This window comes from Jatropha curcas, chromosome 2, assembly GCF_041381405.1.
Source record: "Jatropha curcas cultivar XTBG-Jc1 chromosome 2, XTBG_Jcur_1.0, whole genome shotgun sequence".
NCBI lineage: Eukaryota > Viridiplantae > Streptophyta > Magnoliopsida > Malpighiales > Euphorbiaceae > Jatropha > Jatropha curcas.
The window spans coordinates 4,828,174-4,851,493 of NC_143152.1; the positions used below are offsets into that span (position 1 = coordinate 4,828,174).

Consider the following 23,320-nt stretch of genomic DNA (forward strand, 5'->3'; position numbering starts at 1 on the left):
TAAGAGGCAGGACACGCCTCTCTCTGGTCTTTGATAAATGAAGTGTGTTGGATGCATAACAAAATCATCAGCCATGGATGGTGCAGCACTAGCAAAATGGAAGATGTGAGAGGTATGTTTTAATTATTTTAAAAGGGTACATGAAACATGTTTCACCTGGAAAAGTCCCAGATCCAACTCGTTTTATATAAAATCATTCAAAATCGCAAATTGAATATTCCAATTTCTCGGTTTTTATCGTGTAGCGCGGGTGAATAACTATGTACATCTATGGAATTCTTTCAACTATGGAGCAACTTCTTTACGCAAGGATCTGTTTGAAAATGTTCTTGAATGCTTTTAAAACCACTGAGATAAACGAGTTTTAAATGCTTTTCCTTTTCCTTTCACACCCTTCTACATTTATAAATCATGAACTGAACAATCAGAAAAATTTATACATACTTATAACTTCTACTATCATCGCACAGAGCTAGAGTACCTCTCTAGTCGATTCGTTCCTAAAAGCTAGCAGATGTCTGGAAATGCACTCTAGATGGTGGGAAGAAAGAAAATAAAAAAATTGCTGGAACTTGGGATCAGATTTATCCCAATGGGAGCAAGCGTAACAATATGGTTTATAATGTAAGACAGCAGGTATAGTAAACAAAATTTATCACTATATAAACTTTTCAGATTAGCATTCAACATTTTTCCTCCCGACTATCGTCCCCATCTGGCTCCAGGAACTCAGGTGTGTTGCCATCTCAAATCATCATACACACATCTCTTATCTTACATATGATTCAACAATCTCTCCTGAATATCTATCAGGAATGATACCATTATCCACAAGTAATTTTATGAATTTTTCCACTTTCTCAAACTCTCCCTCTCCATTCAAGTACTCCAAACAGGAAGTCAAACTGTCGCTGCTTGGTTTCCACTTGGGTCCCGAAACCACTATTGCTTTCTTCATCATTTCCACAGCTTTTGGCGTTTGATCATTCTGAAGATACATTGTTGCCAAATAATACCATGTATATGCATCAGGTTTCCATCCTTTTGATAGTACCTTGTCAACAAGGGTTTCAGCACTCTCCACAAGACATTTTCTCGAATAAGCACCAATCAAGGCATTTGCAACTCGGATATCATGTACTAGATTCTGGGATTCCCACTCCTCGAAAACCTTTTCTGCTCTTTCAATGTCATCAAACTTCAATACAGAGCGTACCTTGCAAGATAACCCTTATTGTAAACCTTTTCTTTCTCATTGTAAAGTTCCCATATTCTTAAAACTTCATCTTTTTTTCCCTATTGCGGCATATTGTGAGATAAGTAATTCATATGCTGCACTTCTTCTTTTGCTAGTAGCAATAAGACTTTCAGATTCTTCATCATTTCTAAAACCTTGTCCAATAGCCCTGCTTTTTTTTACCCATTTGCTGCAGTAGAATAATTACTCCAGGCCAAACCAATCTTGGAACCAGATTCCATCTTCATAATAATCTTTTCCATTCCTTCTATGTCAGGAACAGCTGCATAGAGACACTTAGTTGTATGCCAATTGTGAATTTATCACAAGCAATGCCATATTCTTCCATTTCATGCACCAACATGTAAACTTTCTCAAAGTTTCCAGTCTGATAATAAAGATCAAGCATGGTATTATAAGTCAATAACATCTTAGCAACAAAACCCAAATCCTTCATCTTTTGCATCCCTGCCTCTGCTTTTCCAACACATTTTGCACCAGCATAACAATTGAGAATTGCAGCATAAACCTCGAGGCATTCAAATTTTTGTGGAATATTATTAAAATATTTCTCAGCTTCTTCTATCCCACGAACTTTTGACATCAAGTCCAGACGGAACGTAACGTCTCGTGGACTAAGTGCAAAGTATCTTTTGTCAGTCATCCACATTGAAATCTGGAGGAAAATAATGAGATGTACATATACTAATCAGTTAAGAACCAAAAACTATTGCAGTTAAGAAAAAATCAGACATGTTATCAACCTTGTCGCATAATAACACAATTTTTTAAAACAATAAGAAATACTCTCATTATGTTTCACTTTTTTTTTTCACTTGTACAATTCCATTAGGCAAAATACAGAACTCACCATCGTATGTTTTGCGAAAAACCTTGTGGCACCTAAAAGTTTAGGGATACATATTATGCTCTCTAAAGTAATGAATTTTGATAATATTTCACACTTATTCGGAAGAGAGACTAATAGCAACAGTTTTTAGGAGTTTGAGCATCTATGTGCCAAATATTGATTTGTTCTGTGTTTAATCATTTATGTTACAAGTTGAAGCATTTAATCAAATGATTTGCGAGTTGAATTATTCAGTATGTGCAAATTAGTTGAAGTGCTCGATAAAGTAAAAGTTGGGGGTGCCTTTATGGGTTTGGTCAATTCCATTACCGTCTGCTATAGATGAATTCTACGAAATTGCAATTCATTTCCAAATAGGAATATGGGATACATTTTTTCTTTTTACTTAATTAAAGAAAAATAACAATTTCACAGAAAACAGCACCCTATTAATCTATGAACACTCACAGATACAAAATTCAAACTATAAACAAGAAAAAAAAAATTATGATAACAAATAGAAATGGAAGGAGCAATAAAAATTAAATCAATCCACTAAATTTTATAGAATGATTGAATCTAGTACCTCAAGAGCCTAAGAGCAACGCTTGTGATAACGGAGTTCCTTGATGATGCCAATGAGTTGTTCTTTATTTACAGATCGTCCTTCTTCTATCCACTGATAAAGAATCGGAACATTCGAGACCTTCGAATTACCGAATGGGGAAATCCGACGGTAGAGGCGGCTGAAATCGTCTTCGACTGGTCTTGTAAATTTGTGGGCATAGAAGGGTTGTGTCGAGTAAAACAAAGAATCCAACACATTTCGAGAACTTGAACGAGCAATAGTGTAGAATACACTACTCGATCAAACAAATTTCATTTCTTTAAACAACAGCATCAAGAAAATTTCAAGTCGAGAAAAAACGAGTGGGAAAGTTTAGGATTCAAAGAGGGATAATAATTAATAAATATAATGGGCAGCAGATGTTTGGGCATAGACTTTTGTTTTGACAGGTTCAAAATCCAGACACAGTATCACACTAACCCGCTTTCCAAACACGCCACAAATGCAAATTTTGCATCCACTGGGAGGAGCAAAACGACCGGTTCGGTTTGAGACGAACACACCTAGGCGAAAAATGCAAGCCAAACTCTCCAGACTAGAAACCGAATTAATCTGAAGTTGGCACTTGAATCGAACCGAACCTGTTGGTTTTATGTCTAACCGATTAATTTCTATAAAACCAAAGCTGATTAATAGTACATAATTCCGGTTCAAACTGATGAAAATCGAATCCTCCTTAAATAGGCTGATAAATACTGAATCTGATTGTTTCTAGAATCAGCAACAGAACAACAATGAAAAAGACACGTTTAACAAAAACTTCAAACAACCATATTAGCTCTTAAGACAGATATTCATGTTGAACAAGCTTCAATAAGTTTACAAAAAATTCCAGACCCAGTATTACACTAAACCGTTTTCCAAACTTCTCCCCGAACCCCAAATTTTGTCTCTACTCGAATTCTACGGAGTGATACATTGCACGGATGAAATGAGTTAATGTAAAGGATAACTGAGTCTGAATCAAGCTTCAACTTACTAAATGCGAAATTCAATTATAAAAATTTAGCTCGGCTCATCTTGATGAGCCTGAAAATTTTAGGTCCGAACTCGGCTATAAATATTATATATATATATATATATAAGTTCAACAATGTTTGATGAATTTTTGAGCTGAACATAGATAAATTCGAGCTCAAACTCAATTTGAGCCAAATTTCTTTTTTTTAGCCAAATTCAAATAGCTTGCGAGCCATTTTAACGCATTTACACCCCCTAGTTAGAATATATTTTAAACAAACCAATCTACACACTAGTTAGAATACATGTTAAACAAACCAAAAGCTAATGAAACCGACTAATTTGGATTGTTTGATTTAGAATTTTTGTCCGGTTTGGTTTGAATCAATGCCATTATTGTTTTTGCTTTCTTTTTTTTTAATGCGATCAAAATTTTAAATTATGATATTTGTTTGCACTTTTTTTAATTTAAGTCAATAAATTAAAACGAGTAATCAAGGAAATATACTATAAAAAATAAGTTTGTCTTATATACAAAATCAAGAACAAAAACATATGCATGAAGTCTTAAGATTATAGTTTAGTTTGACTTTAATATGGGAACTGAGAGAAGTGTCTTGAAATGAAATATTTTTTGATTAGTCTATGAATCTTATCATTTGAAGTATGACAGAAAGTAATGAGTTTTTGAAGGGTATGATTAATAAAATAATCTTTTGAATTATTGATTTTTTTTATTAAAATATATAAGTGGAAAATTAATTTAAAACATAATAATGTGGATTATTGCATTGGGACAGAGAGTAATAAGAAATAAAATAAAATAATTGAAAAATTCACCAAGAACATGTTATATACAAGAATATAAGAATCTATCCGGCTAGCTTGCTTTATAATATTCTTAATTTTTTTTGAAAAAAATAAAAAATTCTTATCGAAGAAATATAGAAAAATCGTAGATGAGCTTATCATTGCAGCGAAGAGCTCCTCCTACAGCTTGATTTCGGTATTTCTTTCCATTCTTTTCACTTTCTAAATAGTCATTTTGCTTATTACTGGTTATAATAATTGTTTTTTCAGAATAAGGATGAGATTGAAAGAGTTGGTAAGGGCGGTGTGAATGAGCCAAGCCCGCTCGCAAACTGTTTGAGCTCAATTCGAAAAAAGTTCAAAAAAAATTAGCATAATGATATTACATTCAAAAACTCGTCAAGCCTTATCGAGCTATTATATATACGTACATATATAATACTCTCTCCGTCCCATTTTGTTTGAATAATTTGATAAAACACGCATATTAAGAATTTAATCAACAAAAATTGTTTTACCCTTTTTTACCCTTAACTCATTAAGATATTAATAAAAGTCCTTCATTTAATACACAAGAATAAAGATTATTATAGGAAAATAAATTATTTAAATATCTAAATTTAGAAATTTTGTAAATATTTTAGAACATCCAAAAAAGTAATAACAAGCAAACAAAATGGGACGGAGTGAGTATTATTTTAAGTTACTTGGGCCTCAAGCTTAAAATTTTTCGAGTTGAATTCAAGTCTCAAGTCGAGTTCAAATCAAACTCGAATCGAGCTTGTGTTGAGTTTCGAACCGATCTTCGAGCCGGACAGATTCAAGCTCAGTTCACTCCTGTTAATGACTAGCGTTGAGAGATCAAATACAATGCTTTTAATGCTTTAATGTTCTTCCTGCATACCTACCTACTTTTTTCTCACTAAAGAAACTTTTCAGAGTCGCATTCAATGTTTTTCCTCTAATATGAAGTCACTAACATCCCCATCTGGCTCCCAGAACTCATGTGCGCTGCCAGAGTTCTTAGCTTTGATATGATTCAACAATCTCTCCTTCATATCTAAAGAAATTATACCATTATCCATAAGTAATTTTATGAACTCTTCCACTTTCTCAAAATTTTCCTCCCCCTTCAAGTTCTCCAAACAGGAAGCCAGCCTCTCTTTGCTTGGCATCCTGTCAGGTTGCAAAACCACTTTTGCTTTCTTCATTGTTTCCACAGCTTGCGCAGTTTGATCCTTCAGAAGATACCCTGTTGCCAGATGACACCATGTTAATGCATTAGTTTTTCCTCCTTTTGATACTGCCCTGTCGATGAGATTTTCAGCCCTCTCCAAAAGACCTTTTCTGGAATAAGCACCAATCAAGCAGTTCGGAATTTGGATATCATAAAATAGATTCTGAGATTCCCACTCCTCAAAAATCTTTTCTGCACTTTCAATGTCATCAAACTTCAATAGAGAGGTTATGATTCTCGTATATCCCTTATTGTAAACCTTCTCTTTCTTCCTGTAAAGTTCCCAGATTCTTAAAACTTCATCTTTCTTCCCTAGTGTTGCATACTGTGTGATAAGGCCTTCATATGCTCTACTTCTTTTGCTAGTAATAAGTCTCTCCGATTTCTTCAGCATTTCTAAAGCCTTGTCCGCAAGCCCTGCTTTTGCATACCCAGTTGCCGCAGCAGAATAAGTTATCCAATCCAAAACAATCTTCCTATCAGATTCCATCTTCTTAATAACCTTTTCCATTCCTTCTATGTTAGAAACAGCTGCATAGGCACTTAGTTGTAAGCTGATTGTGATTTTATCATAAACAATGCCATTTTCTTCCATCTCATGCACCAAAGCGTCAAGTTTCTCAAAATTTCCAGTCCGGTAATAAAGATTAAGCATGTCATTGTAAGTGAACAACGTCCTATCAAAACCCAAATCCCTCATCTTTTGCATCAATGCCTCTGCTTTTTCAACATGTGTTGCATGAGCATAACAATGGAGGAGTCCACCATAAACCTCAACAACTTTGAGCTTTTGTGGAACATTATTAAAATACTTCTCAGCTTCTTCTATCCCATGAACTTTTGACATCAAGTCCAGACGGAGGGCAATGTCAGGCGAACAAAGTGCGAAGTATCTTTTGTCAGTCATCCACGTCAAAATCTGGAGCAAAATAATGAGATATACATACACTAATCAAAAGCTTGCATTAAGAACCAAAGATCATTGCAGTTAAGAAAACATCAGACATATTATATGTTAAAAATCAGAACCAAACAAAAATAAGAAAAATAAAAATGAAAAGACATGTTTTCACAAAATGAAAACATGTGTAAAATATGTTCTCGCCGACCAAAAATCAAAGGTTGAGATTAATTTTCATAAACCATTTTTGCCTATAAATATGGTCTTTGGACATTGCATTTTGTATCAGGTTGAAGAGGAAAAGAATAAAGAGTGAGGTGTCTGTAGTAGTGAGTGAAGAAGAGAAACATATGTGTTATGTGTAGCAAAATTTGTGAGTGAGAGAGGAATTACAATTATGAGTGAATTTGTAAAATTATAGTTTTGTTCTAATAAATAAAAAGCTGCAATCTGATTTTCCATTTATAAAAGTCATTTTAAATTGAGTGCAATTTATTTTTCTCCTTCACAAACTTAACATTATAAATTTAATAGACTGAAAATTATCCTCATTATGCTTCACATTTTTCTCTTATACAAATTCCATTATCCCTAGTTTCGTATAAATAAATTCTACAAATTTTTTTGCAATTCATTTCGAAAAAGGAAAACTCTTCATGATCCTTTCTTTAAAGAACAACAATTTCATAGAAATCAGCACACTGTTAATCTGAAAACACAAAAATTGAAACTATAAACAGGAAAAAAAATCTTCACACTTCAATATTCTTTCATCAAAATATCAATTAAGAGAAACCTAAAAAGAGAGAGATTTTCTTTCACATGATCCAAATTAAATCAAACCAGTAAATTGTGCAGTATGTTGTTATAAAAATCTGCAATTATTCGGCAGCAACATACACAATAATCTATACAACTATAGAATTTAGTACCTCAAGAGCATGAGAGTAACGTTTGTAATACCGGAGTTCCTTGATGGCGCCAATGAGTTGAAATCTATTTACAGATCGTCCTTCTTCGATCCATTGATCAAGTATTGGAACAATTGAGACCTTGTGATCACCGACAGGCGAAATCCGGCGGTAGAGCTGGCCCAGATTGTCTTCTCCTGGTCCTCTAAATTTCCAAGCAGTGGAGGGTTTTGTCGAGTAAAACGAGGAACCCAATACATCACGAGAACCCAAACGAATAATAGTGTAGAATACACTGGTCAATCTACCAAATTTCATTTCTGTAAACAATGGCATCAACAAAATTTCATGTTAAGAGAAAAAGGAGGGGAAAGAGAGTAGCCTGAAGGTGTTTACTGACTGTCATCGGTTTAAAGAGGGGATAACGGCCGCTAATATCCGGGTATTGGGCTTTTTCTTTGAACTGGTTCAAAATCCAGACACAGTACTACACTAACTCGTTTCCCAAACACGCCCCAAGAACCCTAATTTTGCCTCTTCTTTAATGGTTCGGTGCAGGCTGCACAAAATCTGACCCAATCTTATTCAGCCCGAGCGATCTGACAGATTTGAAAGAAAATTAATAGATTGAGTTAGATGGTTATACTTATGATTCACGAGCTAGATTGAGCTATAGGTTCGCTAGTCAAATTCGTATATCCAACCCAATCAGTAAATAATGATAACTATATATATATATATGAATTTTTTAATTAATTTAGTTTGGTTTATAATTTTAAAGATAAACCCTAATTTTATTTTGAAACGATGCTATTAGAATATGTTGTAATTTGTGAAACTTATTATATAATTTTGTACAAAATATATTTAATTTTGATGGTAATTTTTCTTAAACAATTGTATTTGGTTTGTAATTATTTGTATTATTTATCATTTAGTTAATCTCATAGGTTTACGTTCTAACTCAATCTAATCCAACTCATTTATATTCGCGGGTTTACCTATTTGATCGATTGAATTGCATTAAAAAAATTCAAAGACTCATATTTATAGATTGAGTAGTTTAAATCAATAAACTCGATCCAATCCAAATCATATGCAACCCTAATTCAATGGATATATTAGGAGGTGTATAGTAAACCATATCAAAGTATTTTTGTTTAGAAATATAATTCACTAATCATTAATAATAATATTAAGCATTATAAGTACTCATATGGGCTAGAAATATAATTCAAACCCTCACAAAAAAAAAAACTTAAAAGCTCCGAATATGAAAGCAAATAACAATAATTAAAAAATAATAATAAAAAAAAGCGGATAAAAGATTAAAAGCAAATAAAGAGTAGAAAGTAAAAATTAACGCTAATTAATAATCGCAGTCCCAAATAAAGATTAATAGATTAATGTTGAATGAGTGGAGAGAAAATGGGAAGAAAAACATAAGAATATATATATATATATATATAGGATTTAGTGTAAACCGATGATGAAACGGCAATCAAAGCAAAAGTCAACAAAATCAACTAATGTGGATTGGTTGTTTAGAATTTTTATGTGTCGGATTTTAAGTGTGAAATATACTACAATCGTTTAAGATTTTTATATATAGATAAAGAAAACAATTAATTCTTTTAAATTATAATAAAATCGAAGGTAATTTGATCAAATTATTTTTTATCTCAAAATCAATAGTTAATTGTGCAAGTATTTATTGTATCTAATATAAATAAGGATAATATTAAAAAATATTATTTATTATTCCTTAAAATAACGACTTATATTTTGGAATAAAATAATTATTGAAAACAATTTATATTTTATATCTAATAAGAAACCGGTGATTTAGATAAAAAAAAAAAAAAAAGAAAAAGCTTTTTTGACAATCATTTATTGTGGCTCCAATAGTTAGCTTAGTAATATTATGCATTTTTTTACTCTACTGACAGTAATTTTAAGAATTTTTATATTTTTTTATGCAAAATATTAATTTGATGTGCAATTAGTATAATTTTTAAAACAATTATTTTTTTTTTTTACTCTTAGACTATTTAATACAAAATAAAAAATAGAATGAAATGGAATAGAGAATTTATATTACATTCATGTGTTTGATTGACAAGAATAATTAAGGGATAAAATAGGGAATTAGTAAAAAACTAAAATACTCATATCAATGAATTTATTATAAATTTATTTATTCAATTAATTACTTTATTAAAGAAGAATTTTCCTTGAAGATAATCATATGGTTAGCTTCAGTATTTTCAAATAACGACAATGAAAATTATTTTTCAATCTAGAATTTTTATTCCTAATAAATTAATATGTGAAATATTTCAGCAGAATCAGTAAAGCAAATTTATTATTTTGATTCGAAGATATATGTGATCTTTAATAAAAAAAATTCATAACTAGTTTTATAACGCTACTCAATCTACCAAATTTCATTTCTTTCTAGCAAATTTGCAGTGAGGAGAAAAAGCGAGGGGAAAGAGAGTAGCTTGAATGTGTCTACTGTTTAGGGTTCAAGGAGGGGATAACACCCATTTTCCCAAACACGCACCAAAACCCCAAATTTTGCCTCCGCTCGAATTCTGTCTTGTTGTATCTGGTTCGGGTTAAGTGGGTTCGCGGGTTTATGCTAAATCAAACCAAAATGTTTGGTCTGAAGAATCATGAAATCAAACCAAAAGGTAATAATTAGAGTTTAATTTGATTTTAGCTGGTCTTATAATGGTTTATTTTAAGGAAAAACGTTCAACGTACCCTTGTATTTGGTTCATCTGTACAAAATACCCGTTTTTAACTTTTGGGCCAAAAATCTCCATGATTTATTTTAACTGGCTCAATTTGCACAGTATCTCAGCTGGAGAAATGGCGTGGAGTACACGCTGTCAACATTAGAGAAGTTAATTATTTTTCAAACAAATATTAATGGTTGGTTGGAAAAATATGAAAATAGCACTTTTTAAAGCATAAATCTCCAAAATCTCTATTTGGAGAACGAAATCCTAATCCCGTAAAGTTTGTGTGCTTGGCTTGATCATCTATCTTGTAAAAAATTTTTCTTCTCTCTATTAATTGCAGCAGATAATTACATCTCTTAATTCATAGCATCTCTCTATCCTCTCTGTCTTCTCTAAATTGTTTCTTCTCTTTATCAATTGTAATAAATTGTTATGTTAGCAGGAGAATGCATTGAAGCCAAGAGAGAATGATAATAAAGAGGAGAGAATATGATAAAGGAAATCTAATTTTAGAAAAAATGGTCTATATCCGATTCATGTTTTTTCTCTCTCAATAGAAGACTGATAGAATCGAATTATTTTTTAAGTTTTTCTTTTTTCTTTTTGTTTTTCTTTCAAGGATTTAATTGTTTTAATATTTCTTTTCTAGTTTTCACAGTGACCATGTATAAATTCTATTCCTAATTTTTTTTTTCTTGGTTCTTTGTTTTTTTATAAATTAATTTCTCTATAATTTTAGTATTCTAAAACCTTCTTTGCTCTTCTTCTCCTTTACAATTTCTTTTAAATTGGAAATATATTACAATTTTCTATTATACTTCTGTTATTGGAAAAAGAAGAGAAAAAAAATTATACAACTTTTTCTCATCTTTTTTTCTTGGTTTTGGCCTTGTTTATTGAATTCATTTCTTGAATAATTTGAGCTTTATTATTTTTTTTGGTTACCATATATATCTTTTGTTAATTATATAAAAGAAAAAAATGGAAAGTTTTTTGGAAAAAAATAAAAATTGATTTAATTCTTGAAAATTTGTCTATTTCCATTCAATAATGGCATGATAATTATTTATTTGATATTCATCTAAATAATTATTATAACAATAAAGAAAAGAAATGTCTCATAGAATATATATATAAGAGAATGCCCATTTAATAACACGCAGATGTGTTTCTACTTTACCACGCTCCTTGGCCAATTGAGAGACTATGTTAATTGAGCCGGTTAAAATAAATTATGAAAATGTATGACCCAAAAGTCAAAAAGTGGGCTTTTTGTACATATGATTCACGTTCAGGGTTGAAATTGAACATTTTTCCTTATTTTAATGTTTCACTGTGCATGCTTAGCTAAACAAAGAATTTACAAAATCTCAGAATCGATTGGTTTCGAAAAATAATTTATTTTTAAAAAATATTTTTTTTTGAAAAATATTTTTTAACTTATCTTTTGGAAAACTTTTTCCTTAGAAAATATTTTTTAAATGACTTATTTTTTATTGTTTGGTTGTAATATTGAAAATTAGTTAAAAATATTAAAATCTTTTAACTTTTCAAATTGTAAAAAACATTTATAATAATAGAAATTTCGTATTTTAAAATTTTTATTATTCAATATGGGAAAAAAATACAAAAAAAAAAAAAAAAAATTATAAAAGTCGTCGGTGATTGGTGGTGGTGAACAATGATTGATGGTAATGGTTACCGATGATTAGTAAATTAAAAAATATGAATTTATACAGTTACAATAAATTTGTCAATATCTGAAAAATATTTTCCTCTCTTGAAAATTAAAAGTCATTTTATTTAAAAATGACTAATTTTCCTTTGACCATGAAAATTAAAAGTTATTTTCCTTAAAAATGACTTATTTTTCTTTTAACCGGAAAAATATTTTCCATTGAATTATTTTTTTAAACGCCCCAAACAATGAAAAATTATAAAAAATAATTTTTTGTAAATTATTTTATAGAAACAAATACAACCTTATTTATTAGTAATATCATTTAGGCTATTTGGAATTGAAGTGTATTGGCATGTGAAATGCTTAATATGGCTTAGCCAAGCAAGGGAATTGGTTAAAGCCTAAAAAAAGTGGAGTCAATCTACTGTTACAAAGGTCAAGGTCAGAAAAGTTCACAAGAGACTGTTCTTAAAGTGGTGATTAACGGCCACTTACACCAGCACATTTCATTTGTTATATGCTGCTGCAGTGCTGCTGACATCTAGTTCAGAATAGGGTCAAAGTTCTTTTCTGCACTTCTTTTTTTCTCTATCGCTAAATGAACTTTTCAGATTCCCATTCAACATTTTTCCTCTGATATGATGTATCGTCCTCTTGAACCAAAAATACATCATTCAATACGCTGAGTATATCTGCGTTGGACTTCTTACTTCTTAGCTTCCATATGATTCAATAATCTCTCCTGAATCTCTGTAGAAATAATACCATTATCCACCAGTAATTTTATGAATTCTTTCACTTTCTCAGAATCTCCTTCCCCTTTCAAGTACTCCAAACAGGAAGCCAAACTCTTGCTGCTCGGCTTCCAATTGGGTTGCGAAACCACTATTGCTTTCTTCATCATTTCCACAGCTTTAGGAGTTCATCATTCTGAAGATACCCTGTTGCCAAATAATACCATGTAAATGCATTAGGCTTCCCTCCTTTTGATACTACCCTGTCTACAAGAGTTTCAGCACTTCCCAAAAGACCTTTTCTACAATAAGCACCAATCAAGAAGTTCGGAATCCGGATATCATAAGATAGATTCCGGCATTCCCACTCCTCAAAAATCTTTTCTGCAGTTTCAATGTCATCAAACTTCAACATAGAAGGTATGATACAAACATATCCCTTATTGTAAACCTTTTCTTCCTTCTTGTAAAGTTCCCAGATTCTTAAAACTTCATCTGTCTTCCCTATTGCTGCATATTGTGTGATAAGGATTTCATATGCTTTACTTCTTCCTTTGCTAGTAATAAGTGTCTCGGATTTCTTCAGCATTTCCAAAGCCTTGTCCAGAAGCCCTGCTTTTGTATACCCAGTTGCCGCAGCAGAATAACTAGTATCATTCAAAGCAATCTTGGTACCAGATTCCATCTTTGTAATAATCTTTTCCATTCCTTGTATGTCAGAAACAGCTGCATAGGCACTTAGTAGTAAGTTGAATGTGAAATTATCAAAAGCAATGCCATTTTCTTCCATCTCATGTACCAACATGTCGATTTTCTCAAAATTTCCAGTCTGGCGATAAAGACTGAGCATGTTATTGTAATTCAATGAATTCTTAGCAAAACCCAAATCCCTCATCTTTTGCATCAAAGCCTCCGCTTTTTCAACAGATTTTGCACGAACATAACAATTGAGAAGTGCACCATAAACCTCAAGCACTCTGAAATTTTGTGGAATATTATTAAAATATTTCTCAGCTTTTTGTATCCCGTGAACCTCTGAGAGCAAGTCCAGACGGAGGGCAATGTCAACCGAAGTACGAACAAAGAATCTTTTATCAGTCATCCACATCAAAATCTGGAGCAACATAATGAGATATAAATACACTGATCAGGAACGCGTTAAGAACCAAATACCGGACATGTTTATGTTATTCAGAATATGAAAGTTTCACATCTTCTATTTGGAAATATAAACAAGAAAAAAAAAACTCTTATATAGTGTGTTTGGATAACAATTTAGGGAGGAAAGAAAATATGAAAGGAAAATAAATAGGGAAAATATAAAAGAATCTTTCTCTTCATGTTGGATATTTGTGAGGAAAATGAGGAGGGAAATTATTTTATAACCAGTAAAATTATGAGTTTAACCTTTAGTTTTTTTTAACAAAGTACAATAAATAGGAGTAAAATTGTAATTTCAATCATTTTCTTCCAACTTTCCAAAAATTGGAGAGAAAATGAAATGTAGGTCCTATGATTTACTTTTACTCTATATTTTCCATCGTCCCAGAATTTCTTCATTCCCAAACAAGTGAAGGAAAGAAAATTTTCATTCTTTCCTCTCCTATATTCCATCAATCCAAAAATAGTGAAAAGATTCTATCATCAAAAATGGCAACTAAGGGAAACCAAAAAGAGAAATCTTTTGTTTCACATGAAATGAAAATTAAATAAATCCAACTAAATTATATATAATATTGTTGTAAAAATCTGCAACAAATAATCAGCTATATATATATATATATATATATATATATATAATGGAATTTAGTACCTCAAGAGCATGAGATTAACGATTGTAGTACCGGAGTTTCCTGATGAAGACAAGGAGTTGACCTTTATTTACAGATCGTCCTTCTTCGATCCACTGGTCAAGAATCGGAACAATGGAGACATTAGGATCACCGACCGGCGAAATCCGACTGTAGAGCTGCTGCAAATTGTCTTCCCCTGGTAGTCTAAATTTTTGGGTTGTGGTGGTTTTTGTCGAGTAAAAGGAAGAACCCGACGCATTTCGAAATCCCAGACAAGTAATAGTGTAGAATAAACTTCTCAATCTACCAAATTTCATTTCTTTTAACAGTATCATCAACAAAATTTCCAGATATTAGAGAAAATGGGTGGGGAAAGAGATAGCCTCAACGTTTTTACTGTTTAAGGTTCCGAGAAAGGGATTGCAAACATAATGGGCTTGTTTGTAATGTTTGGGTATGGGCTCTTCTTTAAACCGGTTCAAAATTCAAACCAGTACTATACTAACCTGTTTCCCAAACACGCCCTGAAACCCTTAATTTTGCCTCCATTCAAACTTAGTTTTGATCATCGACGTGACTATGCTATGCTTAAAAGCGATAAGAACTAATTAGTAATGAATAGAGATGCAAAAGAAGTTGCGCATTGTAATTGCTTATTTATAGTCCATTATTTTTTATTATATTTTATATTACTTATATTTGTTTACATTCTTCAAATTTTATTAATGTTAAAACATGATTTTACATCGAGATAAACGTGAGTAAAATATCACACATATTAATTAAATTTCATTTCATAAGTCATCATTTATTTAAAAGGCGCTCTAGCTATTCATAATTTCACAATATGACCTAATAAATATGTTTTAATAAATGTACATTTACATATAAAGTTCAAACATGTAATATCAATTACAAATTTACTCCCCACCTAGCAAATCCAGCTGAAAAAAAAAAAAAAATTATAAATATATAGACGTATATATCTACAATTATGGAAAGGTCAGAAACGTTCACAAGAGATTGTTCTTAATTAAGTGGTGATTAATGGCGACTTACACCAGCACAGTTCATTTGTCATATGCTGCTGATACATCTAGTTCAGAATAGGATTAAAGTTCTTTTAGCACTTTTTTTCCCGCTATCACTAAATAAACTTTTCAGATTCGCATTCAACATTTTTCCTCTGATATGATGTATTTTCCTCTTGAACCAAAAATACATCATTCAATACACTGAGTATATCAGAGTTGGACTTCTTAGCTTCCATATGATTCAACAATCTCTCTTGAATATCTTTAGAAATAATAACATTATCCACAAGTAATGATGTGAATTCTTTCACTTTCTCAAAATCTCCCTCCCCTTTCAAGTACTCCAAACAGGAAGCCAAACTCTCGCTGCTCGGCTTCCAATTGGGTTGCGAAACCACTATTGCTTTCTTCATCATTTCCACAGCTTTAGGAGTTTCATCATTCTGAAGATACCCTGTTGCCAAATAATACCATGTCAATGCATTAGGTTTCCCCCCTTTTGATACTACCTTGTTGATAAGAATTTCAGCACAGAAGACCTTTTCTTGAATAAGTGCGGACCAAGAAGTTGGGAATTCGGATATCATAAACTAGATTCAGGCATTCCCACTCCTCAAAAATCTTTTCTGCAGTTTCAATGTCATCAAACCTCAAGACAGAATTAATGACACTAACATATCCCTTATTGTAAACCTTTTTGTTCTTCTTGTAAAGTTCCCAGATCCTTAAAACTTCGTCTTTCTTCCCTATTGCTGCATATTGTGTGATAAGGATTTCATATGTTGTATTCCTTCTTTCGCTAGTAATAAGTCTCTCAGATTTCTTCAGCATTTCCAATGCCTTGTCCAGAAGTCCTGCTTTCCTATACCCAGTTGCTGCAGCAGAATAACTACTCCAGTCGAAAGCAATCTTGGTACCAGATTCCATCTCTGTAATAATCTTTTCCATTCCTTCTATATCAGAAACAGCTGCATAGGCACTTAGTCGTATGCCAGTTGTGAATTTATCATGAGAAATGCCATATTCTTCCATCTCATGCACCAAGGCATCAAGTTTCTCGAAATTTCCAGTCCGATAATAAAGATTAAGGATGGTATTGTAAGTCAATGACATCCTAGAACAAAAACCCAAATCCCTCATCTTTTGCATCACTGCCTCTGCCTTTTCAATAGATTCTGCACGAGCATAACAATTGAGAAGAGCACCATAAACCTTTAGGACTTTAAATTTTTGCGGAATATTATTAAAATATTTCTCAGCTTCTTCTATTCCATACACTTTTGAAATCAAGTCCAGACGGAGAGCAATGTCAATTGAAGTAAGTGGGATGTATCTTTTGTCAGCCATCCACATCAAAATCTAGAGGAAGATAATGAGATATACATAAACTAATCAAGAGGCTGTGTTAAGAAGAAAATATCAGACATATTATCAACCTTTATGCAAAATTGATACAAAATATCAGACATAAAACAATTTCTTTAACAGAAACCAGGAGACTTATAGTTATAGATACAAAATTGAAACCTATCATAAAAAATAGCAATAAATGGAAACCTAAAAGAGAAATCTTTCTTTCAAATGAAATGAAAATTAAATCAATCAACTAAATTGTCCATTACATCATTATTAAATTCTGCAATAAATAAGCAACAAAATGTACAATCAGCTAAACAATGATTGAATTTAGTACCTCAAGAGCGTGAGAGTAACGGTTGTAGGAACGGAGTTCCCTGACGAAGACACGGAGTTGATCTCTATTTACAGATCGTCCTTCTTCGATCCACTGATCAAGAATCGGAACAATTGAGACTTTCGAATCACCGACAGGTGAAATCCGACGGTACAACTGGTTCAATTTGTATTCCCCTGGTCTTCTAGGTTCCTGGTCAGTCGTACGTTTTGTCGAGTAAAACGAAGAACCCAACAAATTTCGAGAACCCAAACGAGTAACAGTGTAGAATACACTACTCAATCTACCAAATTTCATTTCTTTAAACAATGGCTCCATTTTTAAGAGAAAAAGGGAGGGGAGGGGAAAGAAAGTAGCTTGAATGTGTTTACTGATAGAGGGTTTAAAGAGGGGTTAACAAACAAGGCCTCCTGCAAAATTTGACAATTACCGGTTTGAAGTTTATCCCCTAATTGGAAGGTTCCAAATTTGCGATAAGCCACATTTGAAGAGAACACAAATACATATGGGCCTGTAACAGTGTAATGTTTGGTATGGACATTTTTTTTTTTAATATAAATCAGTTCAAAATCAAATCAAAAAATAATAAAACCAACTAATTTGGGTTGATAAATGTATTATTTTTATGTGAATTTAGATTAATCAAATTATTTTTCTTTTTAATAAGTCATATAATATTTTAAGTAATTTAAGTTCTTTCACTTAAAATTTTATTTATATCTCACACATAGCAACAAGTCAATAAAGGATTTAAAGGATTTAAAATATGAATATATTTTTATTTTTATAATAATAACGAACACTCTTCAACTTGTTTTTTTTTTAAAGAACTCTTCAACTTGATTTCAAACTATTAATTAATCATATTAGTTTGAGTATCTTTCATGCTTTGATCTGGTTTAAATTTTTTATAAGGTGCCATTATTAATTTTTATATAAAATCTTTAAATCGAACCAAATCAAACTATGAATACCTTGATTCTAATGATATTTCTAAGCCTCGATCCAAAAAATTAGGCAACATATGCCACATTTTGTACCAGAATCACAAATCTTAACATATTTAAATATGACTTAACTATAAATTACTTATGCTTAAATATCAAAAACTCATGAATCCAAAAGTAGAGTATATATATTTTTTAATACTCTTATATCCTAAGCATCATCTCAATATTCAAGTTCCAATATTCCATTAATAATAGATTTCATATACTATCATGACAGAATGGCATCGGTGCTATAATATTGAAATATAATTGATAGGCTTTATTATTTTAAAATTATTTTTTTATTTTTTTAATAAAATTTGGATTTAATTTTACACCAATATACAATCCAGTGGTAAGTGCATATACGATCCGATAATAGATTCGGGTTCGAATCTTCCTCCCTAATATTCAAAAAAAAAAAGAAGGGCTTAATTGACCGAAAACAAAAAAGATCAAGGTCTAATTGAGTCAAAAAGTATCTTTCAGACTCAATTGGACTATTTTCGAAATTACGGAGGACAAATTGGCAATTGACCGGTTTTAGAACAGCCCATACAGTCTACTCTCCGCCGGCAAGAATTGTGAGGTGAGTTCCAGGAATATGGAAGAAGAGCTCGGGAGACAAAGAAACGACTGCGTTTTGAACGAGGACAATGATGATGACCCGCCAATGCTGAGCTCGTATGCTTTAGCTGCTCTAACAGAGTTTCTTGAAGAACAGAACCAGTTCGATGTTGACGAGCGCAGTGAAGATACTGTGGGAGGAGAAACTGGAGAGCAAGTGGCCTTAGTAGCAGAGGATTGGAGGCTTAGCCAGTTTTGGTATGATCCTTTAACTGCAGAAACCGTAGCCAAAGAGGTTATTGCGTTACTAACGAACGGCACCAATTCCAATTGTCGTGCCGCTTGCATCGCTTGCCCTACTCTCTATGCCTATATCAAGGTTATAACTTGTTAAATAAGAATTGAATTCTTTAAAATACAGTTTCAATTTCATTTCTCTTAATTTTGTGACATTTTTGGATCTATTGGTGGTTTTTGTCTTTCCATCAGAAAATTGAACCAAATGCTTCTGTGCAATTGCTGGAATATGATAAAAGATTTGAGCAATATGGAAGTGATTTCACCTTTTATGATTATAATCAACCTGAAGACTTGCCTAATGAGTTGAAACAGGCTTTCCAAGTTGTAGTTGCCGATCCTCCTTATCTGGTTTGTCATTGTTCGTAGTAGCTTAATCATTTCTTTCAAGCAATAAGATTCTTTCTCATAGTTGATTGAATCATGTGGAATGTCTTGTTTTTAGATGTTTTTTTTTTGGCTACCTGAAAATGTTAAGGATTTTCATTCGATTTGTCTTGTTTGAGGATTTTATTAAAGGGGATGGAGTTTCGTGTAGTCTATGGGTTTGTTGGATATTCTTGTCTGAGTTACTGTTAAGAAAAGCACTATGTTGAAAATGTTGATTGGAAGTCTCTAAAGTTTGTTTTTAAGGTGGAGCAACAATTTCAAACTTATTTATCCAACTGTGTCTAAAATGATGTTTCTTCAGAAAAGTAATTTCAACCTCAATGCAGAATGTCTAAATAGGTTACTTGTTTATTGTATAAGTAATTTTTGGTATAAAGTCTTTGGGGGGTAGTATTAGATGTCCTTTCTTCAGCTAGATGACCTAGAGATTATGTAGTTTTTGCTTCGTATTTTGTGAACAAAATTCGTCTCTAATTATTTCAATTTTGATTTGTAATCCCTTCTTAATTTCAAAACTTTTATGTTGTTGACATCTGCTATTTATTGGATATCAATACCATAAATAAAATAGTGATATCATGGGCCTTGCTTACTTCTAGAGGCTCTTATGCTAGGTAATACCCTAAATGAAGTGAGGTTTTTTATTTGAATCACATGTTGTGAAATGGGTTTGAGATTTTAAGTGAATTCAATCATCTATTGACTCATTTCCAGATGTTTATTCATGGGAGCTGTTTCTTTTTTCCTGTGAAACCATGGCGCAATATTGCATTTCATTCATTGAGCGAGTAACCTGCAAACTATTCAAATATTCATATGACATGGACATTAACTAATTTAGTTGATATTTATGGTGGCAGAGTAAGGAGTGTTTGGAAAAGGTTTCTCAAACAATTTCTTTTCTTGCAAGACCTGGAAAATCCCATTTGCTTCTACTCACAGGTACATAATCCGCCCAGTCTTTTTTCCCCAGTTAAATTGTAGTAGCTTCCAATACTGCAGTTCTTGCTCATTTGCAGATCTGGGCAGACTATACTGGCCCAATCTAACTTATTAAAACAAGTTATTTTTTCTATTAACTTGGAGAGTTATATAAAACCAGATATGTAGCATTTTCCCAAGGGGGTTGTATTGTCTAATGGATTGTGCTTCCAACACTGGTAGGGGAGGTGCAGAAAGATAGGGCTGCAGAGCTCTTAGGTTTGCATCCATGTGGTTTTAGGCCTCAACATTCTAGCAAGCTTGGGAACGAGTTCAGACTATTCACAAATTATGACCCTGAAATGAGATTGGGAGGGTGGGAACTGGAGAAGTAGGAGATTTTCTTGCGGATCTGGTAAGTTGCTGTTATGTGGTTTTGTTACTATGATATAGTATGTGGAATGTCATATTGCCTACTGATGCATTAGAAGTTTGAAAATCCTTTATTTGCAAAGTTTTTTTTTTTGAGTGAAAACTACTATTTTCTCAGTTTTACTTTTTATTTGTTCATCTCACATACAAAACTTTGACCACATATTTGATGCTGAGATTATGGTCATTTGCAGAATGATTATAGATGGAGCCTTTCCTTTTCCAATGAATGGATAAGTTGGAAGCATCAATGTGCTATGGATTCTTCCTGTAATGTTGCAGCCTTATAGGTGCTTATGGCTTAAACATGTCTAATTTTCTTCTTCTTCTTCTTGATCTTCAACCAGAATTTGATTTAAAATGGTATTCCCAGTTATTCTAAAGCAAAATGTTAAAGAGTGTAGAAAATTGTGACTTTTTCAGATATTGTGCAGCATCTCTCTATCCCTTCCCCTCTCTTTGGGCAACTAAGGTTATGACTGAAAATCTTGTATTGTGGCAGGTAACTGAACAATTTGCTAGTTTTTTGACAAGGGTGTTCAGACAAATTTCACAAACATAGAATTTCTATTGAATTGGTATACCCATTTTAGGCCATTATTGTGTTGTGAGCCATGCCATGGGGAATGTCTTTGTTACTGTTGATGTATGGCAAGTTTGATGACAGATTATTTTGCACCATTTGGACTCTAAAAACGGCATTTGCATCGACAAAAAGTGAAGGCAATTTTGTAACTGCATTGAAAAACATAGTATCGATCTTTTGCTTGAACCAACAAAAATATAATTTATTTTAAATTTGCAAACGAATCCACGTTTGGTTTCCTATGTATTAGGTAAAAAATTCATTTGAAATTCTACCAATAGTTACATAAAAGTTGTAGCTCTGCTAGTTTAGGGTTCACTTGCAAATACCAAACGTGTGAAATCAGTTGATATTTCTCCTGTCTCTCTCTACAATCCATTTGCAGATTTGAGAACAAAGGTTATTGCTTTTTTTTCATGGGTTTTTCTTTCTCCCGCTTCTGATTATCGTTTGTTGTTTATATGCTTTCATGTCTTAGCCTAATAACCTGGGACGTGTGAATTTCACATGGCCTTCAACCTCATATTCATATATGGCCAACTAATTTCCCAGGCCTGCTCCAACTTCTATGGTGGATGGAAGTATTTTGTGGCTTCTTCAAGCGTGCTGCTTACGTACGGGTCATGTGAAATGCTGCTACCGTAAGGACTCCATAGCTATTGGAAGCCAAACACCGACTCATTTCAGTCGGATTTGAATATTTATTTTGAAAATTCGGTTACCAATAGGTTTGAGTATATAAAACCGTTTGATATTCAATTTTTAGTTCAATTATCACATATAATTAACCGATTTTGCTTTTAAGCCTAAGATAGCTTATTTGGTTTGTATTAACTGAACACAAACCATTTAATTCTTTTAGATTGATTATTATATTTGATTTCAGATTTGAATACCATAAAATGTATTTAAATAAACTGAGACCGAGCTAATTTGGTTTGATTAAGTGAGTATCTGGCTAAACATTATCAGGCAGTTGGCCTAATGGCAGGTGGGGTGAGGCTTTGATGTTTTAATTTGGTTGACTTCATAATCGGGCATTATATGATTACAAGGCATTTCTAGTGGACGCATTATGGTAATCAAGTTTCTAGTCTAGCATGTGATGGTGGCATGTAATTGTCACAAAAATTATTCTATAATTTCAAAAGATTGAATATGTCTTTGCTTGATGGGAAACTTTGTTTTGTCTTATTTCATATTTCTAATAGCTGTTTTCTTTTGCTCAATATTTCTCTCACGTGACAAATGACAATTTCCAATATTCATATTGAATAATTACATTAACGGTTTATTCCGCAAAATTAGCTGCTTTGATAGCTATTAACTATTTGATTAGCTTTTTTACATGTTACGCGAGTTAACTTTTTATAAAATATTATCTTAATATTTTGATTAAAAACTATTTTAAAAGTTACTGTCAAACACAGTCTAAAAACTGTAACAAATACGATATAATAGATGTATATCCATGTTATTCAAAAAGTACATTCATACTATTCAACGTTGTAGTAAATAATTCTTTTTAATTTAAATTTGATTTTCTTTTAAATTACAATATATAAAATTATTAGTACAAAAATAACAAAAATGGCTACTCGTTGCTTCTTTTAAATTATTTTTCTTTTTTGATTGAACTTGTTCATTCCATTAATTAAGTTTTTAAAAGAAAACAAATAATACAACATCATTTGAATTTTTGGGCATCATTAATTTATTTAGTTAAATAATTACTGAATCTTTTATTATTTGAAATTGAAATTTATTGAGCAGTTTTTTTTTTTCCATTTAGTCATAAGTTACTTTCATTAAATAGTTTTTAAAAGAAAACTATTTATGTACCATCATTTAAATTTTTGAATGATTAGGGATAATATTGATGCACATATATACTTTTTAAAGCTTTTGAATAGTTTTCT

At 32.0% G+C, this 23,320-nt stretch overlaps 2 protein-coding genes and 3 pseudogenes across 11 annotated transcripts; 1 reads left to right on the forward strand and 4 right to left on the reverse strand.

Moving 5' to 3' along the window:
* Positions 1-583: 583 nt before the first annotated feature.
* Positions 584-2,955, reverse strand: LOC105648988 (pentatricopeptide repeat-containing protein At2g20710, mitochondrial pseudogene; annotated as a pseudogene). Its single transcript, XR_016319633.1, has 2 exons — positions 2,674-2,955; positions 584-1,913 (listed from the first exon to the last, which is right to left on the reverse strand). The product of XR_016319633.1 is annotated as a pentatricopeptide repeat-containing protein At2g20710, mitochondrial pseudogene (transcript).
* Positions 2,956-5,205: 2,250 nt separating this feature from the next.
* Positions 5,206-8,218, reverse strand: LOC105648967 (pentatricopeptide repeat-containing protein At2g20710, mitochondrial). Its single transcript, XM_012235478.4, has 2 exons — positions 7,556-8,218; positions 5,206-6,641 (listed from the first exon to the last, which is right to left on the reverse strand). The coding sequence occupies exons 1-2, from the start codon at positions 7,868-7,870 to the stop codon at positions 5,433-5,435; spliced, it is 1,524 nt and encodes a 507-aa protein (XP_012090868.1). The 5' UTR covers positions 7,871-8,218; the 3' UTR covers positions 5,206-5,432.
* A 4,107-nt stretch (positions 8,219-12,325) lies between these two features.
* On the reverse strand, positions 12,326-15,059 carry LOC105648968 (pentatricopeptide repeat-containing protein At2g20710, mitochondrial-like; annotated as a pseudogene). The gene is made up of 2 exons (XR_016319406.1): positions 14,513-15,059; positions 12,326-13,813 (listed from the first exon to the last, which is right to left on the reverse strand). The product of XR_016319406.1 is annotated as a pentatricopeptide repeat-containing protein At2g20710, mitochondrial-like (transcript).
* Positions 15,060-15,270: 211 nt separating this feature from the next.
* On the reverse strand, positions 15,271-17,686 carry LOC105648969 (pentatricopeptide repeat-containing protein At2g20710, mitochondrial-like; annotated as a pseudogene). Its single transcript, XR_016319424.1, has 2 exons — positions 17,220-17,686; positions 15,271-16,885 (listed from the first exon to the last, which is right to left on the reverse strand). The product of XR_016319424.1 is annotated as a pentatricopeptide repeat-containing protein At2g20710, mitochondrial-like (transcript).
* A 1,046-nt stretch (positions 17,687-18,732) lies between these two features.
* Positions 18,733-22,274, forward strand: LOC105648970 (nucleic acid binding / methyltransferase). 7 transcript variants are annotated; one of them, XR_016319371.1, is made up of 7 exons: positions 18,733-19,154; positions 19,265-19,423; positions 20,323-20,404; positions 20,627-20,798; positions 21,010-21,105; positions 21,239-21,317; positions 21,880-22,274. XR_016319371.1 is itself a non-coding variant. In XM_012235479.4 (5 exons), exons 1-4 carry the CDS (start codon positions 18,813-18,815, stop codon positions 20,776-20,778), a joined length of 735 nt encoding a protein of 244 aa, XP_012090869.1. In that variant the 5' UTR covers positions 18,733-18,812; the 3' UTR covers positions 20,779-20,798; positions 21,010-21,412. The 7 variants fall into 7 exon arrangements, 1 of the variants encoding a protein (XP_012090869.1); XR_016319372.1 differs by having other exon boundaries at positions 21,954-22,274; XR_005177404.2 differs by lacking the exon at positions 21,239-21,317.
* Positions 22,275-23,320: the final 1,046 nt, after the last annotated feature.

What these genes read in the sequence shown, in the direction of transcription:
- LOC105648970 (XM_012235479.4), top strand. Translation starts at nt 18,813, where the DNA reads ATGGAAGAAGAGCTCGGGAGACAAAGAAACGACTGCGTTTTGAACGAG. An exon ending in CTCTCTATGCCTATATCAAG is followed by an intron (nt 19,155 to 19,264) that starts GTTATAACTTGT and finishes TCTTTCCATCAG; the next exon opens with AAAATTGAACCAAATGCTTC. An exon ending in CCATTTGCTTCTACTCACAG is followed by an intron (nt 20,405 to 20,626) that starts GTACATAATCCG and finishes CAACACTGGTAG; the next exon opens with GGGAGGTGCAGAAAGATAGG.
- LOC105648967 (XM_012235478.4), bottom strand. Translation starts at nt 7,870, where the DNA reads ATGCCATTGTTTACAGAAATGAAATTTGGTAGATTGACCAGTGTATTC. An exon ending in GTTACTCTCATGCTCTTGAG is followed by an intron (nt 6,642 to 7,555) that starts GTACTAAATTCT and finishes ATTTTGCTCCAG; the next exon opens with ATTTTGACGTGGATGACTGA.